The 16,274-nt window shown below is 45.5% G+C and overlaps 1 protein-coding gene across 1 annotated transcript in view; it reads right to left on the minus strand.

Annotated features, from left to right (window-relative positions):
• Window positions 1-14,239: 14,239 nt before the first annotated feature.
• GABBR2 (gamma-aminobutyric acid type B receptor subunit 2) overlaps window positions 14,240-16,274 on the minus strand; it is a 230,607-nt gene continuing 228,572 nt past the window's right edge. The window contains exon 19 of the mRNA XM_044920417.1: window positions 14,240-14,405. Coding sequence (XP_044776352.1) covers window positions 14,240-14,405 — 166 coding nt within the window. The remainder of the gene's footprint in view (window positions 14,406-16,274) is intronic.

Raw genomic sequence — 16,274 nt, forward strand, 5'->3', positions numbered from 1 at the left:
GGGCCCCTCCCGCAGGCTTCTCTCCGGCGTTTGTTTAGGACCTTGGTGACTCTTCGCTGACCGCCGCGGACTCCGTGCATCTGCCCCAGCTTCTACTCGCCTCCCTCCGCGAGCCGCGCAGGCCCGGCTGCTGCTAAGTGATGATGCTGAAAAACTAAGTAATATATTTGCACCAGCTCTAGTGTTTTACAAAGAATTATATAGTACATCTAGAAGGAGTTATTTTAGAGATGCAGGGGTATTTTAATAACTAGAAAAAAATTACATCTGAAGTGCAAAAACAAGCATTTTAATATTTTCTAAAAAGGTACGTGATCAAATTCAACATCTATTTCTGACGTTTAAAAATGTCTATTATGGAAATATAGTTGGCACACAATGTTTCACAGTTTCTTAATAAAACAAATAGCACATCCTGTTCTAGATTTTTCTAGCTAAATATTAGATATTTGAAAGAATAATTATAATAATTTCAAATATACGACCTACGACTGAAAAACTCAAGAGTTTTCCCACTAATATTCCGGGATCTAATCCAGGATTCAACATTTGGTCATCATGTTCCCTTAGTCTCCTCCGAACTATGACATATTTCAGCTTTTCCTTGGTTTTTTTTTTTTTTTAATGACCCTGACATTTTTGAAGGGTACTGGGTCAGCTATTTTGTAGAGTAATGTGAATTTGGGGTTGTCTGGTGTTTTCTCATGATAGACTGGGGTGATAGGTTTTGGGGGAGACTACCACAGAGGGGAAGTGCCCCTCTCATAATATCCAGCTGTGTGATATACATATGGTGATGGTAACCTCCATCACTTAGTCGAGATGGTTTCTGCCAGATTTCATGGCTATAAAGTTACCTCAACAGAATAGAGTCACTGAGTCTCCACCACAAGAAGCTCCACCTTCTGGCGGGTGTGGGGGCACAGTTGATAGGATTTTTTACAGTCTTTTAGAAGTTCATTTCCAAGAGTGAACAGGTGAGGGTAGCCAAATTTTTGAAGAAAAAAGAGCAATTAGAAAGGATTTGGCCTACTAGATATTCAAATTTTTAATTCAACCAAAAAGTATTTCGCGGGCGCCTTCTGCCAGGCACCATTTAAAATGCAGGGCCACAGTGATGAACAGGACAACGCTCAGACCCCACTGGGCTGTCATTCTAGTCCAAGGAGACAGGCCATTGACAGGTAAACAAGTAAATGATCATGGTGACCTCAGATTCTCATACTTTCTAGGAAGGAAATGAACAATGATAAGAACAAAAGAATTTAGTGTTTTCTAGTACAGGGACAGGCACATAATGGAGCAAAGTAAATTCAGAAAAACATATAAATTAAGTGTAGGAATGTAGTACAGGGCAGGGTTTCTCAACCCTTTTTACCATTATTATCCCTAAAGGAAACTTTTCAGACTTTTCCCCTAATCACCACCTCCCATAAAATTTTAACACCACAGATATAATATGTATCTCTTTATGTACTGCATGTTTGTCGGTGCTTTATACATAAAAAAGAGTAGGATTTTCTTTTGTACCCCAAGAGCCAATTTTCAAACCCTTGGGGGTGATGTTGTCCCTATTGAGAATTCATGGTATTGGAGTGTAAGATGAAGTTAGAATTTCAAATCAGTGAGGGACATGATGAAATATTTAATAAGTTAGTTTAGATATTCACCTAATACGTTATATCAAAATAGTATTGATGTAGATTAGAAACGTATGCATAAAAATGAAACCATAATATACAATCAAATGGAGTGTTACTCAGCCTTAAATAGGAACAAAATTCTGACAGATGCTATAACATGGATGAACCTTGAAAATTTCTGCTAAGCAAAATAGACAAGACCCAAAAGGACAAATATTGTATAGTTCCACTTACATGAATTACCTAGAATAGGCAAATTTCTTTATGAGAAAGTGTGATAGAAATTACTAGGGGTTGGAGGAGGGAGAGATGAGGAATTACTGTTTAATGGGTACAGAGTTTGTTTGAGATGATGAAAAACTTCTAGAAATGTATAGTGGTGATGGTTGTAGAATACTATGAATGTGCTTGATGGCACTGAATTGCCACTTAAAAATGGTTAAAATGATTAAAAAAAATTAAATGAAACCATAAAATACTCAAAGAAAATAAAGGCTAATATTTATGTAATCTTGGATCGAGGGAAGAAAGACCTTTATGAACACATCAAAAAACAGCACCCAGGGACGCCTGGGTGGTTCAGTCGGTTAAATGTCTGCCTTTGGCTCAGTTCATGATTCCAGGGTTCTGGGATCGAGTCCTGCACTGGGCTTCTTGCTCAGTGGGGAGCCTGCTTCTCTCTCTGCCTGCCACTTCCCTTGCTCATGCATGCGCACGCTCTCTCTCTCTCTCTCTGACAAATAAATAAAATCTTAAAAACAAACAGCACATAGAATTTAAATATGTATTTATATATGTATTACATATGTATGTGTATAAAAGATTGGAAAGATGATGCATAATGTTGGTAGCATTTTCTCTAGGAGGTAAGATGAAGAATAATTTTCATTTTCTTCTATTTGCTTTTCTATATTTTCCACAGTTTAAAAAAATATAATTTAAATCTTTAGAAAAATGTACTCATAAGTACACATCTGTTCCTGTTTTTAAGTTGCTCCAAAGTTGAATATAATTCCTTAATTCAAGAATGGGGATCATACAGACCTCTGGGTATAAAATAAAGAAGTCACGGGGATGAAAAGTCCAGCAAGGGGAATATCATCAATAGTGTTGTGATAACTTTGTATGGTGACAGATGGTGACTATACTTATTGTGGAGAGCATTAAAGAAAAAAGTAAAAGAATGGAGATCATAAACCTTTTCTCCAATCTCTACTCCTATAGGAAACAATCAAGAGAGTCACATACAAAAAGCAGATTAAGCTAAGGAGCTTTCTTAGAGAAAGAAATACATAACATCCAACTCTTGGGAGTTGTAGATTAAGGACACAGTCTAGAACACTCTCACTGTGGTAGTAAAGAGTTGGAAGGGGTAATGCAGGTCTCTCAACTTTTCCACCTTGTTACAGATTGAATTGTGTCTCCTCTAAATTCATATGTTGAAGCCCTAACGGCCCCCTCCCCCAGTACCACAGAATGTGACTATTTTTGAAGATAGGGCCCTTAAAGACGTAATTAATGTAAATGATATAATTAATGTAAAATGAGGTTCCGATCTGACTTATAAGAAGAGAAGATCTGTCTACAAACAAAGGAGGCAGGCCTCAGCTGAAATCAGCTCTGTCGACTCCTTGATCTTGGATTTCTAGCCTCCAGAATTGTGAGAAAATAAATTTCTCTTGTTTAAACCACCCAATCTGTACTTTGCTTGGCAGCCCCAGCAACAAACACACACCCCTAACAACAAAATGAGCTTCCTTGGAAACCCATCCAAGATACAGCCCAAAGTGGCTTAGAGCACCCATGAAAACTCCCTGAAGCCTTCTTTTATAAACATAAACAAATACAAATTCATATCAGACACTTTCGTCTAAAATATTTACACTAATTTCCAAAAAGCAAAATAGTCACACCGTACTCCCAAGCACCTCCACTCTGAAGGATGTGGGGAGGTGTAGGACATACAGTTCCCAGTTGGGGTGGTAGGTGTCAGGAAACCTGGCCACTGGAATTTCCACTGGCCGATTACAACCTTTCTGGGCTTTGGTTTCTTCATCTGTAATACAGGGATCATAATCCATCTCCAGGACATCCCACTGAATGTTTGTGAAGACCAAGAGGTAATGATGGAAAATTTTCACGTCAGTATTCCTAATCTGTAGTAATACCAACAGGCTTGGTTTTGCTCCAGAGGAAAAGAAAAGAAAAAGAAAAAAAAAAAGATTTAAGTTTTCAGTTTAGGGAAATTTCCTTTGATCTAGATACATTAATTGCTGTGTATTCTAATAAATGCACTTCAGTTTATTACATCAAAATATAGTTAACATCCCTCTCCTCCCCTCCCACCCTTCTGTGAGAATATTAACTGCCAAGCAAGACGTTGTCAGAAAGCGACGCCTTGTGGCCTTTGTTCTGTACTGCCCCTGGGTATATTGGGTGTTCTCAGTTTTGTCAAAGGGCTTAAAAGAGGCACCAAACAATACCCTTTTCCCCTACAACATATCCAAAACAGGCAGGTTAATAATTTGACATCCTTTTTAAAAAAGATTTACTTATGTATTTGAGAGAGAGAGAGAACAAGCAGGGGGAAGGGCAGAGGGAGAGGGAGAGAGAGAATCCCCAAGCCAACTTCCTGCTGAGTATGGAGCCTGACCCGGGGCTCAATCCCAGGACCAAGATCATGACCTGAGCTGAAAGCAAGAGTCAGCCGCTCAACCGACTGAGCCACCTAGGCACTCCAGTAATTTGACATCCTGAGGTCAATATATTTTACATATCCCTTCAATCCATTTATTTAGGGAGGGCAAGAGAAATGGATTTTCTATCAACAAAATCATGTATTTCTTTGTGCTCAGTGTAAGGGTTTATTACATGCACTAATGAACATTATGCTTCAGATTATTTGGAGTTGTCTTCCTTGTCAAATTTTTTCCTCCTCTTACTACGGGATAATTTCAGTTCTCTTATTAAGGAAGGAGTACAGTCTTATTGAAAATATGTTTTTAAAATTTTAGGCTGTCTGGTCAGCAAAACATCATCATATCCTTTCTAAGAGATCTATTTTTGAGTAATATAATTTTCAATTGATAATAAGCCCAAAGAATTCATATTTATTTGGCACATACGATTTTCAGATACGTAATTTTTTAAGGGCGTTAGGTTCATTTAAACCTGTAAGTCATTTGCAGATAGGATTCTCAGGCAGATTTCTTGTAAAATACTGAGTTAGAGAAAAAATGTTTAGTTTTGCATGCATACCTCCTCATATAATGAAATCTCAGAGGTCAAAATAGGCCCCCCACTTACCTGGCAGGATCACTGTAACGAATGTTCACCCCATCAGTCAAAGTTTGCATGCCTGGACATAATGGAGATTTAGCTCCACACGTCAAGCACGCATTTGACAGCATTTAGCTATAGAATCTTGAAGGAATGAGGGGCACCTGGGAGGCTCGGTCGGCTGGGCATCTGCCTTTGGCTCAGGTCATGATCTTGGGGTTCTGGGTATGAGCTCCATGACAAGCCTTGAGGGCTCCCTGCTCAGCGGCAGGGAGTTTGCTTCTCCTGCTCCCTCTGCCCCTGTCTCCCTGCTTCTGCGTGGGCTCCCTCTCTTTCTCTCTCTCAAATAAATAAATAAAATCTTAAAAAAAAAATCTCGAAGGAATGATTGGACACTGCAGACATTGAAAACTCTATATTTCATTTCAAATTCAAAGAATTTGAATGTGAATCATATTCTGCCAAAGGAACTTTGGTCCCAGGGAAACTTGCTTTTTAATTTATTTTATATTTTAAAGAAGTAATATGAGAGAATATTTTTAGTTTAATTTTCACAAATTTATAAGCCAGGGGAAAAGAAAATGAGGGGTCTGTGTTTTATGTTCTTGGTATGCTTGGCAAGAAGTGTAGCAACATCATTTAATAGGTGGGTAGAAGAAATCCCACTGGGACATTAAGTATCAAATCTTGGTGGTATCTTCATCACTCTTTTAGTGTCTCTGGAGTTAGAAGGCCTGAATTTGAATTCTGGCTCCATCATCACCAGATGTGTGACCTCAGACAAGTTACTTAACCTCTCTGTGCCTGAGTTTCTTCATCTATATAACTGAGGATAATCATAATACCTCTCCTGTAGTGTTATTACACAATTATGTGAGATATACCACATAAAGTGCTTACACAGTGTCTGGCTATAGAAAACATTTAAGAAGTGCGAGCTACTAATATCAGAAGGAATTCTAGGAATCATAGGTCCTTTGAGCTAGCAGGGACCTCCCAACCTGCATTTGATCCAGGTCATTGCCCATACTCTGTTATTTTTATTTCAGGCTCGCAGACAAAAAGGTTTTTCTGTTTCTTGTTGGTTTCATTTAAGTCACGGGGCCCTGAGTCTCCTAAGTGGGAGTTGACTAGACAGTAACGTTCCTTCTCTCTAATGAGAAATAATGTCCCTTTTTTTAGTATATGTGCTGCCGAAGCGAGCACGAGAAATAATGTCCCTTTAACAATGGAAAATGACTGTAGTCCTGAAGAGGTGTTGTGGCTTCATGACCCACCAGCTGAAGCAAATACCAGGGGTTGCCTATCTTCTTTCCATTGGGTTATTGGGAGCCTACTAGCTCCAGGACTGGGTGAAGATGGACTTTGGGTGATTTCCTGTGCTGTTCACATGCACTGCAAATCTCCAGGGAGCATGGGGAGAGAGGGAGAATTGAGATGAACATAGCTCTATGCCATTGTTTCAAATGAAGGTTGAGAGCCGTAGAATATAGCAAAAGTCATCCACTCAAATGCCTATAGAGAGAAGATAGGTAATGATACACATGAGTGAAGTGGGCTGGGTATAAGGGGAAAAAAACCCGCAGTGCAAGCAGAATGGTAAATATCAATTGACACTTGGCCTTGATGTTGGGTAATAATAGGGCGTGGTGTGGCTATGGGGAACTAAAGAACCTAAGACCCATATAAAGGAGTACCTCTAATCAGCTCTATTGTACTTTTCGAAAGAAACTAGAAATGCAGATTTTATGTAAATAATGATGATGATAAAAATCCCTTCATAGGCAAACATTGTGCTAACCGAAGCGAACACATCTGATTCCCCCATATGACATGCATGTTGTCAGTCTGCAACCACTGAAATACAGGTCTTTGGGCTTATCCATTCCAACCTTTCACCCAGTGGAGGAAGTCCCTCTCCAGCCTCCCCATTTGAACCCTTCTAGAGATGGGGTGGCCACTCTATTCCATTATGCAAACTATTATGTTTGCAGAGACAAGACATAACAGTCTCCCTGGAATTTACTGCAGTCTATCCTCCTTTGTCACTTGGAGCAATGAGGAGTAAGACAGCACTTTACATGTGATGGCTTCCCACAGAAGGTAATCGTTGTCATGCCATGCTTTCCCACTGCCCCCAAATCTTCCTTGAACTGCATCCCCATGACATGATTTCTAGGCTTGTCCCTGTCCAGTTCCGCCTCCTCCAGAACTGCCCCTGAGAAACCGCATGACTGGGACTGAAGGTATGATGGCAGGGAAGTACATGCAGACCCCTTGTAACTTTCATCTCCAAGATGCCAAGCAAATGGGGACATCTGTCCTGCTAAGTCATATCTTCCCCCTTTGACATCTATGTTGAAGAGAGCAGACGATGGGGAAAGGAAAGCTCTCTCTTCTGCAAAGCCAGGTGGAAAAGTGGAAGGATTTTACAGGGGAAGGAGTTTCCTTGGAGATGACACATGCTGTGTTTGTGTTTAACCTGGGGCCTCGGGATGCTCTGAGAACAGCAAGGAGATTCAGAAGCCTACTCTGGAGGCTCAGGCTTCTCCTTCCTCTTCAGCCTGACCACAGGTGGACCACTCCCTTAGCCTGACTGAACCCCCGACCACCTTCCTCAGTATCCAGTCACCCCATGGGAACCCCACATCTCCTGTCAAGCCACACTGGGAATGCCACTGGCCACGCATGGACCCCTCCTCTCCTCGGCTGGGCCATCTCTTTCTGGCCCCTTCCTCCACACCTCAGGAGCATCAGCCCTGGGCGTCAGGCAGTCCGGTGGTTCTGAAGTTTTCAGCTAACGGTCGTTGTCAGTCCCTTATGTGGTGCTGGGGAGAGGGTATGGAGGAATACTTTGGGTGCCCCTAATCTTATGGGGGAGGAGAACTTGTCTAATGTTCACCCTGTTCCCAGGGGATGAGAAAGAGATGGCTACTGGTCTCTGGACTCCACATCCTCTTGCTTCCTCTAGTTTTGACCCACAAACCTCACCTTGCCCCCAGCTTCAGGCTGTATGTACAGGGTTGAGGGGAATTAAGGTGGATGTCGCCGGTCTGTTCTGCAGAAATCACACAAAATCACAACTTCCTGCGGGTCCTGCATTGAGAATACAGCCTCACCTCTGGTGGTCTTTAGAACTCAGGGCGGAGGCTCTGAAACCAAATCCAGAGAAACTGGTAACATTCCAGTGGCTTTCTTACTACGGACTTCAAATTTACTCCCAAGTGGCCTTCTCCACAGGTGGTGGGTCGAGGCTGGCCTGTAGGTGTTCTCCTCCCCGGTTCTTTCCCAGGCGGTGGAAACGGAGTTTTTTGGGGGGACGGGGGGTGGTGAAACACTTCCTCTAGTTCAAGAAATGGTCTAGATAGAATTGTCACATGGCTTCCCCCCCATGGGATGAGCCACTGCAGCAAGAAATTAGAAGGGGGGAGGAGTTAAATGTGTGGGCTTCTGACACTACCGTGATCCCAGAATCTTCCCTCCCTGCCTTCCCCCTCTCCATTCTCCCCTTTTCTTCTCAGCCCACTGCCTCCCCAATGTATCTATAAATCGATATCTGTGTCACAGAAACCAGGTTTGACTGTTTTTTTTTTCTTGAGACGATAGATTGAATGAGATTTGACATTTACTTCCGTGTCCTGCAGGACATCTTTTCCCAAAGTACGTTCAGGCTTAGCGTGTTGTGTGCTGTTTGTCTTTATGCTGTAGAATCTTCATAGATTCTACATTGATTTTTTTTTCCTGCCCAGGAAAAGGCATGTTTTATGGAGGTATATACTTACCATATGTGACTATATATAATTGTGTGTGTGATTATCTGAATATGCATATATGTATATGTGTATAATCACGCATAAGTGTACAGCACAAAGAATTTCTGTGAACTGAACATAGCCCTGTAACCAGTGCTCCGATTAAGAACTTGAACATTACCAGCACCCAGAAGCCCTCCTCATACCATCTTTCCCACTATCCATCCCCACCAAGGGTAACTACCACTATTCTCATGTCCAATAGATTATTTTTGCTTGTTTTTGAAATTGATATTATTGGAATCTTATAGTATGTCCTCTTTATGTCTGGCTTCTTTCAGTCTGCATGTTTTTTTTAGATCCATTCATATTATCACACATAGTTATAATTTTTTCCCCATTCTCGCTGCTAAATAATATCCCACTATGTGCATATATCACTTTTTTTTCCTGTTCTGTTGATAGTATTTGGTTATTTTCCATTTTTTTATCAGCCTGATCATTTTAAAGCAGTGAATATCATATCCAAGGCTGGCATTTCTCCCCAGAAGGGTGAGCATCTTCCATCTTGCTTCCTCTGCCCTGGGCTGGCAGAGTCTTGCTAGATCTTGGAGGCCTGAGGGCGCTGATTCAGCGGTCAGGGCTGGGGGCTGGGGGGTGGGGGGTGGATCTGGGCAATGGGCAACTTGGGCAGAGTTCTGTCTCTTGGCTTGCCTGCATTTCAGTACAGTGAAGGATCCCCATGCTCACATTGTCCAGGCCAGAGGCGCTCAGGCTGGGTTTAGAGTCTCAGGCGATGCCATGGATGAATCTCAGAGGTGTGCAAATCTATAAAATTTAACAAGATTATACTTTTATTTCAAGATAATCTAAAACAAATTAAATAGGCATATTCCGGGTCATCGGAATCCAGTTACTTCTGATGAGGCAGTTTAAGGAAGTGGTGAAGAGGATGTGTTCTGGGGCTATCCCTGTTCAAATTCCTCCCTCCCCCCCCCCCCCGCCCCCAATCTCAGCTGTGTGACTCAGGACAGCACTCGTCCTCTGGGCCTGAGTGCCTTTAGCTGCAAAAGGACAGCAATCATCGTTCCTACTCTGGGGTCCCTGTGAGATCTGAATGAGATTATGCCCGCAAAGCACTTCGCCTAGTGCTCAGCGAACATTAGCGTGCAATCACCATTTGATTTGTGTGTATTATCTGGGCAGCCCCATCTCTGTCAATGGCTCATGAGAAAAACACAAAGGTGGATTTAACAGAGAGAAGTGATGTGTGAGAGCCAAGTGAAGGCCAAATGATATCATGGAGTGCCAAATAAATGAAGTTTTCACAGTGGTTTAAATAAAGAAAAGCAGTGTGATAATTGAGTCATCACACCAGGCAGGCTGAGCTCAAAGGAGTGTGCCCGGGAGCGGTTGGTGCTGTGCTGTTGTTGTGAGCTGCAATTTATTTTTCTGCAAAAACCTCATCTATCTCATCAAATCAATGTTGTTAATATGATTTTTATTGGTTTTGTCATTTTATTTGCATTGAAGTTATAAATTTGTTTTGCCTTTATATGAAAGATGCAAGCATGAGCTTATATTTAATTTGCACAAATTTAGGTAATTTTATAAAAACAATTCAAGTTGACACTGTGTCTTAAAAGCCAGTGGTCAGTTTTAGAAACACTGCTCTGGGGGCTTTGCATTGGAATTCAGACGGAGGGAAATCCAAGGTATTTCCTTTTGACACAGAGCCCTAACTCACCATGAGTGCCGGAACTCTCCAGTTACAGATGTGAGGAACCGGAGTCGAGACAGCAGCCAAGACATCAAGAGCAAAGAGGGCCAAGCCAAGTAGCTCTTCACCACCACCGGAGTCTGCAGGCCAGCAGCTCCTCCAGGTTCACTACCCTCCAAAGCTCTGAGTGTGCACTTGCTTTTGTGATCCAGATGACCATTGTGTTACTGGCTACTGGTATCGCCTTCTAAGATTTCTACTTTTGCATTCAGGATCTTTGAGATTTATGGCTCTGTGGGATAAAGTGTTGCCTGGTACTTAGATAACCTAGATGTCATGGAGCAGAGTTCTCTCCAGGCCAGGATTCAAGAGGTCTGATTCTCGGCAGGCTCATCATTGAGGATCCGGCACTAGAAAGCTCCTACCTGGGACCAGCCTTCCAGTGAAGTCTGTGGGGCCAGGCCCCCCTCTTCTGGGGCCTGCGTGCCTTCACATGGCCTCGGGCCTCCCCAGCCTGCTTTGGCCACCTTGCCTTGGTTCTATCGTGCCTCAGCCAAAATGTTTAATTCTGCGAAAGTCTCAAGGAAGACTGTTCTGAGCCACTGGGAGGGCCTGCTGCTGGGTGCGACATGGAGGAGGCAGATAGGACTCCCATCCTCAGGGAGCCCCTGGCCTGGGGTGGGGAGAAGGGGCCAGCATGAGCATGTACCCAGTGCCACAAGAGGGAGACAGCGTCCTGAGTACAGAAAAGAAGAGAGAATTTCACGTGGAGGGATCTAGGAGGGTGTTTTGGATGGGACCTTGAAGGATGGCAGGATTTGAGATGGAGCTGTAGGCCGAGGGCCCATCATGGTGCAGGAAATGCATTCTCTAGGTGAGGAGGCTCAAAAGGAGAATGGGGCCAAGCCACAGGCTGTCAGGCCTGGAGGGGGAGTTGGGCCTGGGCAGCGGTGAGGCTTCTGGGTTAGTTAGAGACTTCTTGTTTGCAATAGATGGGAACTGGACTTGAACTTAACTAGGCAAAAAGGGTGATTTATTTGAAGAACTGAGAACCCTTCCCAGCAGGGGAAGGACCCTTCAGGAACAGCTGACCAGCTAGTCAGACACCATCAGGACCCATCTCTTGATCCTATTTCTCTCCATATCGGCTTCCCTTTTCTCTTTCACGGCTAAATTTCCTTATGTGGAGGAATCCTGGGGAAGGGACATACTGGCCGGGCTCGGGTCAGGTCCCCACCGTGGGATCTAGCAGCTGGGGTAACATGGTCACGGGGCTGCTCTGTTACCTTTTGCAGAAGGGAGGGATGCTGAGGAGGCACCCCAACACTGTCCCCCGAGTTGCTGAGCAGAGGAATAAGACCTGCTCAGACATGCATGTTGGGACGAGGAGGCATTAAAGAGGACAGGTTTTTTTTTTCCCTTTTATTCATAAAAACAAATTTGCAACAATTTATTAAAAATTGATACCATGCAATAGGGGTACGAGAAATTCCTCATTTACATTTGATTCTGGCAGTCCCGGTCTAATTTAAAGCATTTGTGCACTAACGTCACTGGAAAATGCCTTCAGGCTGAAGCCTCTTCGGAAATGTACGGTGTGTTTGCTGCGTATAAAAGAACCGTTAGATAGCTAGAGTCACTTCTGTGGGTCTTGTTATTTGCAGGGAAATTAAAAAAAAATGGGAAAACCTACAGTATCATTAAGACAGAAAATGTACTTCGTGGGTGAACCTAGAAGACTGAGCACGGTCAGGGGTCACAACGGGTTACGGACGCACACACTCACCTCCGACTGTCCAATACTTTTTTGTTTCTGTTTCCTGCTATGCTGGAATAATATTTCTACAGGTATATTTGTGTGTGTGTGTGTGTGTGTGTGTGTGTGTGTGTGTGTATACATTATGTACAATGAATTGTCTCCTTCCCTTGGAAAAATTAAGTGGTCCTTTAAATTAAATCTGGTTTTGGTGAAATCAAGAAAGCAAGTCAATACTGGTAATACACAGTGAGTGACAACACCGATTTGTAGTGCCTAAAACAGACAATGACTTCAATTTGACCTGTGATGTGTTGACATTTTTTTTTTTTCCCTAAAAGCTACAGTACCTCCATAACCTCTCTTGGGGGGAGGGGAGGGGGAAGCTATGCTACGTGAAATAGGGTGTTTTTGAAATGTTGGCGATGGTAGGATTCCTGTGGGCCCTTTTGTCAAAGTCTGGTGGTGACAGCAGTATATTCCTGACTTCAGTGGTCGGGGAAGAGATTATTGCCTGCCTGTTGAAGCTGCCATTAGGTTTCTTTAGGGAGTGAGCAACCGCTCAGTTGTACAGACGTCCTGGATGCTGTCCTTCAGGCCTTTCTTTAGCAAAGAAGGAACCTGTCTAGGAATGTCACCAAAGTCGTTGGGAGCCTCTCTCCACCAGGTTATCTTGGTAGAGGGCTGTGCTGGGAGCTTCTCTGAGCCAAACCCCTGGTGGTCGTGAGGGCCGAAGGTCATGGTCATCCTGATTTCTCACGGGTCAGGGCTGCTTCATGGTTTGGTACGAAGCTTTCCCGGACAAGATCAAGTTTTGATCCTCAGAGCGACCCTGTGAGGTAGGCAGGACGGGGGTTATTTCAACCCCAATTTGTTGGGGAGGGGAAACGGAGGCTCAGAGAGACACTAGTGATTTTCCCAAGGTCATGGAGGGAGTCAGCCATGGAGTGAGGACTTGAGCCCAGGTTCGTCTGACTCCCAGGCCAGTGCTCTCTGGGGTTCGGTTGAGAGGGAAGAGTGATCTTATGAATGAGAACCAGTGTGTTGACTGGTCACCCCTGTGACCCCCAAGGGCGAGCTCCCCGGCTTGTCCAGATGGAAGGCCACCTTTGGGAAGCCAAGGAGAGCCCTCGGCTAGCAACTCTCTCCCTACGACTACAGGGATGTCTTCTAGCAGAATGCCTGATTCACTTTGGTCAGAAACAAAGTCAGTGGGAAAAAAACCAACCCCAGCCAGCCCTTGGGCCCTGATGAGAGGTTAAAGTGCACAGTCTTTCTTTAGCGTGTTTGCTGGGAACAGACATTCCATGATTAGCTCGGGTGGTCCCCCTGATTACTGGAACACCTGATACAAACACAAGGACATGGCCAACGTGGTGGGTGCATGACCGACTGTCGGTGAATGCTGCAGAGCGGGTCTGCAGTGACGTGCCCTAAATCCCCATGGTCCCGGAACGGGTGTTATTGTGTTAATGTGTGGCATTTATCAGAGAGTAAGGTCCCACCGGGAGGCATGGGAGTCAGCCTGCTCCCGTACCCCAGCCCTCGGGCCACGTGGCTGCCCTGCAGACTCCCTGTTCCAGGAAGGCTGGGGGCCTTGCTGCCCTGCCCACCTCCTTCCCCAGAGGGCAGAGGGGCTGGCCTGGGGGGGGAGGAGGGGCACAGCCAGGGATGTGTGTGCAGAGGCAGAGGCGGTTTCTCCAGAAGCCCCTCGCCTCTTCTCAAGGCTGCTCAGGGACACTCGGTGACTTCTAGCTGGAGTTCTAGTGATTCTCTCCTTGTCTAGGATTTGTTTTGTTTTGTTTTGTTTTTTGCAAAGTTTCAAATATCCCAGCTCCTCCTCCTTTGCAGACATCGAGGAAGAAGTCATTTCCATTCCTCTTCTTTGTGAAAGAATAAAAACTTCACAAATAAGGCGCGAGGTCAGGTGCCAAGTGCCCCCATCCTGTCCACGTGAGTGCCACCGAGCAGCCCCACAAGGCCAGCCGTGGCGCCCAGCGGCTCCGCAGCCAGAGCTGACAGTGTTCCCGTGGCCTCTGCTCCGTGAGGTTCGGTCATGGGGGAGGCCCCGGCCCCAGGCCTCCCACCCCTACAGGCCAGAGACCATAACTCGGAAGGAGGGTGGCACGTGTCTGTGGCGGGGGCTGGCGGTGGGGCTGACGCAGGGGCTGACGCAGCTGGCGTCCACGCCTCCGATGGACGGCAGGTAGGCGTGGTGGAGGATGGGGAGCTGGAGGGACAGCCGGCGCTGGATGCTGTAGCACGGGGAGAGAGAGAGAGAGAGAGAGAGAGAGGGCGAGGGAGGGAGGGGGCGAGAGGAGTTTTAGTGAAGGCTACCTGGCTGCTCACCAGAATGTTCCTGGGACTCGCTTTGGCTAAGAAGCTGATGGTGGGAGAATGGTTATCCCGAATCCAAGATCTGTCCATCTCATCATCTAACCATTCACCCACCTAGCAGGTGTTTAATGCGGGCCTACACCTGCCAATGACTGCCCTGGGAATAACCAGGGAGATGGACTAAGCAAAGGGGACGCAGTCTTCCTGAGCGAGAGTGTGGCCATTCCTAAGCACAGGTTTTGCTCATCTCACGGGGCTTTGCTGCTGACACAGACAGTTCTCACTGTACTCTCGAGAGCCTCCAAATGGACTGAGAGGCTTCTTGCTGCTCTGGCCTTCCTCATTGGCCCCTCTGCCCCTGCCTTGCCCAGGACCTCAGCCCTTCTTGCCGGGCTGATTCCAGTAGAAATTCCTTCCTGGTCTTTCAGCTTCTTTGGTGACTAGTGTTATCTTTCCAACTCTGGGGCAGTACATGCAGGGCTGCCTACAATCTTTTGCCTAATTCTCCAGGTGAAACTTCTACCCACTCTTCACCCAAAACCTACCCTCAGGCGGCTAGTTTCCCCTAAATCACTGCTTAGCAGGGCCAACTCTTCCTTGCCTTTGCACCGGCTCTTCCCCCAGCCTGGAATACTCTCTCTACCTCCTACCTGTTTCCCCTTCACTATCCAGTTTAAACTCCTCAGAGAGGGCTCCGTCGTCCTCTGAGCTCCCAGAGTTCTGGGTAAATTCCAGAAGCACAGCCAGAAAAGCCCGAGGCAGGACGGAGGCAGGAGTGGTGTGTGACTCCTGGCAGTGTGTGTGTGTTGGGGGGGCTGTGTCTGCCCAGCTGCATCTTGTGTGGTTCTCTCTTGTACCCGGGACGCTGCAGTCTTGGTATCCTTAGGCCTCCTGTGTCCTCAGTGCCTGACCGGTCAGGTGAGGACCTTCCCCCCACCCCCAGATCTTCACAAAAACCCAGTAGGTAAAAGAAGTATTGCTAGTCCCACTATAATGACTAGGGAAGGGTACAGAGTTTAAGTAACTTGCTAATGGAAACAAAGCCAGAACTGGGGAAGGTGCGTCTCCTGCTTCTTCTGGGGAACCACAGTGCTTTGTGAGGAGGGCAAATCAACTCACAGGGGTCACCTCATCCCAACAGGTGTGCCCCTGGTGTGTATGCATGGCACTGAAGGATCCCAAGATGGATGGGGACAGACGCAATGCTGTCCCCCTCCCCCGAAGGACCTGTGCCTTGGAGAGTTTCTACCAAGGACACCTCACAGGTGCTCATGAGGTTAGCGTGTTGGAGCTCTCCTTTTGAAACTCAGGTTGAACCTGTGTGTGTAACCTGAGCTATGATCGACTCCTTAATGCAAGAGGGTGCTGGCAAAGAGTCCAGATAAAGGGAGGCTGGAGAATAAACTCTAACCTGGGAAGGGCTATGGGCCTGGGCCAGGTGGACATCTGTCTGTGGCTCTCAGAGCCGTGGCATTTTCCTGTCTGGTAGTGGGGTCCTGTTTACACTGTCATTCATTTAATAGACGTTTGCCAAAAACCTATCAGTGCCGGAGCCTGCATTCAGTCCAAGGGACATGGGAGGGGCTCACCCCTTATCCTCAAGGTGCTTACAATCTAGCGGAGGGTACTAATAAGCAAACCACTGACAACTGCCATATAACCATAATAATTATTCTGGAGTGTAAGCCAATGAAGCCTTAGAGCTAAATGGGGTGAGAAGCTATTGGCTCTAACACTAAATGGCCCCAAATTACACTATAGTTGGTGATTTGGCTGTCTTTGCTGCT

This window comes from Neomonachus schauinslandi, chromosome 13, assembly GCF_002201575.2.
Source record: "Neomonachus schauinslandi chromosome 13, ASM220157v2, whole genome shotgun sequence".
NCBI classification, from domain to species: Eukaryota; Metazoa; Chordata; class Mammalia; order Carnivora; family Phocidae; genus Neomonachus; species Neomonachus schauinslandi.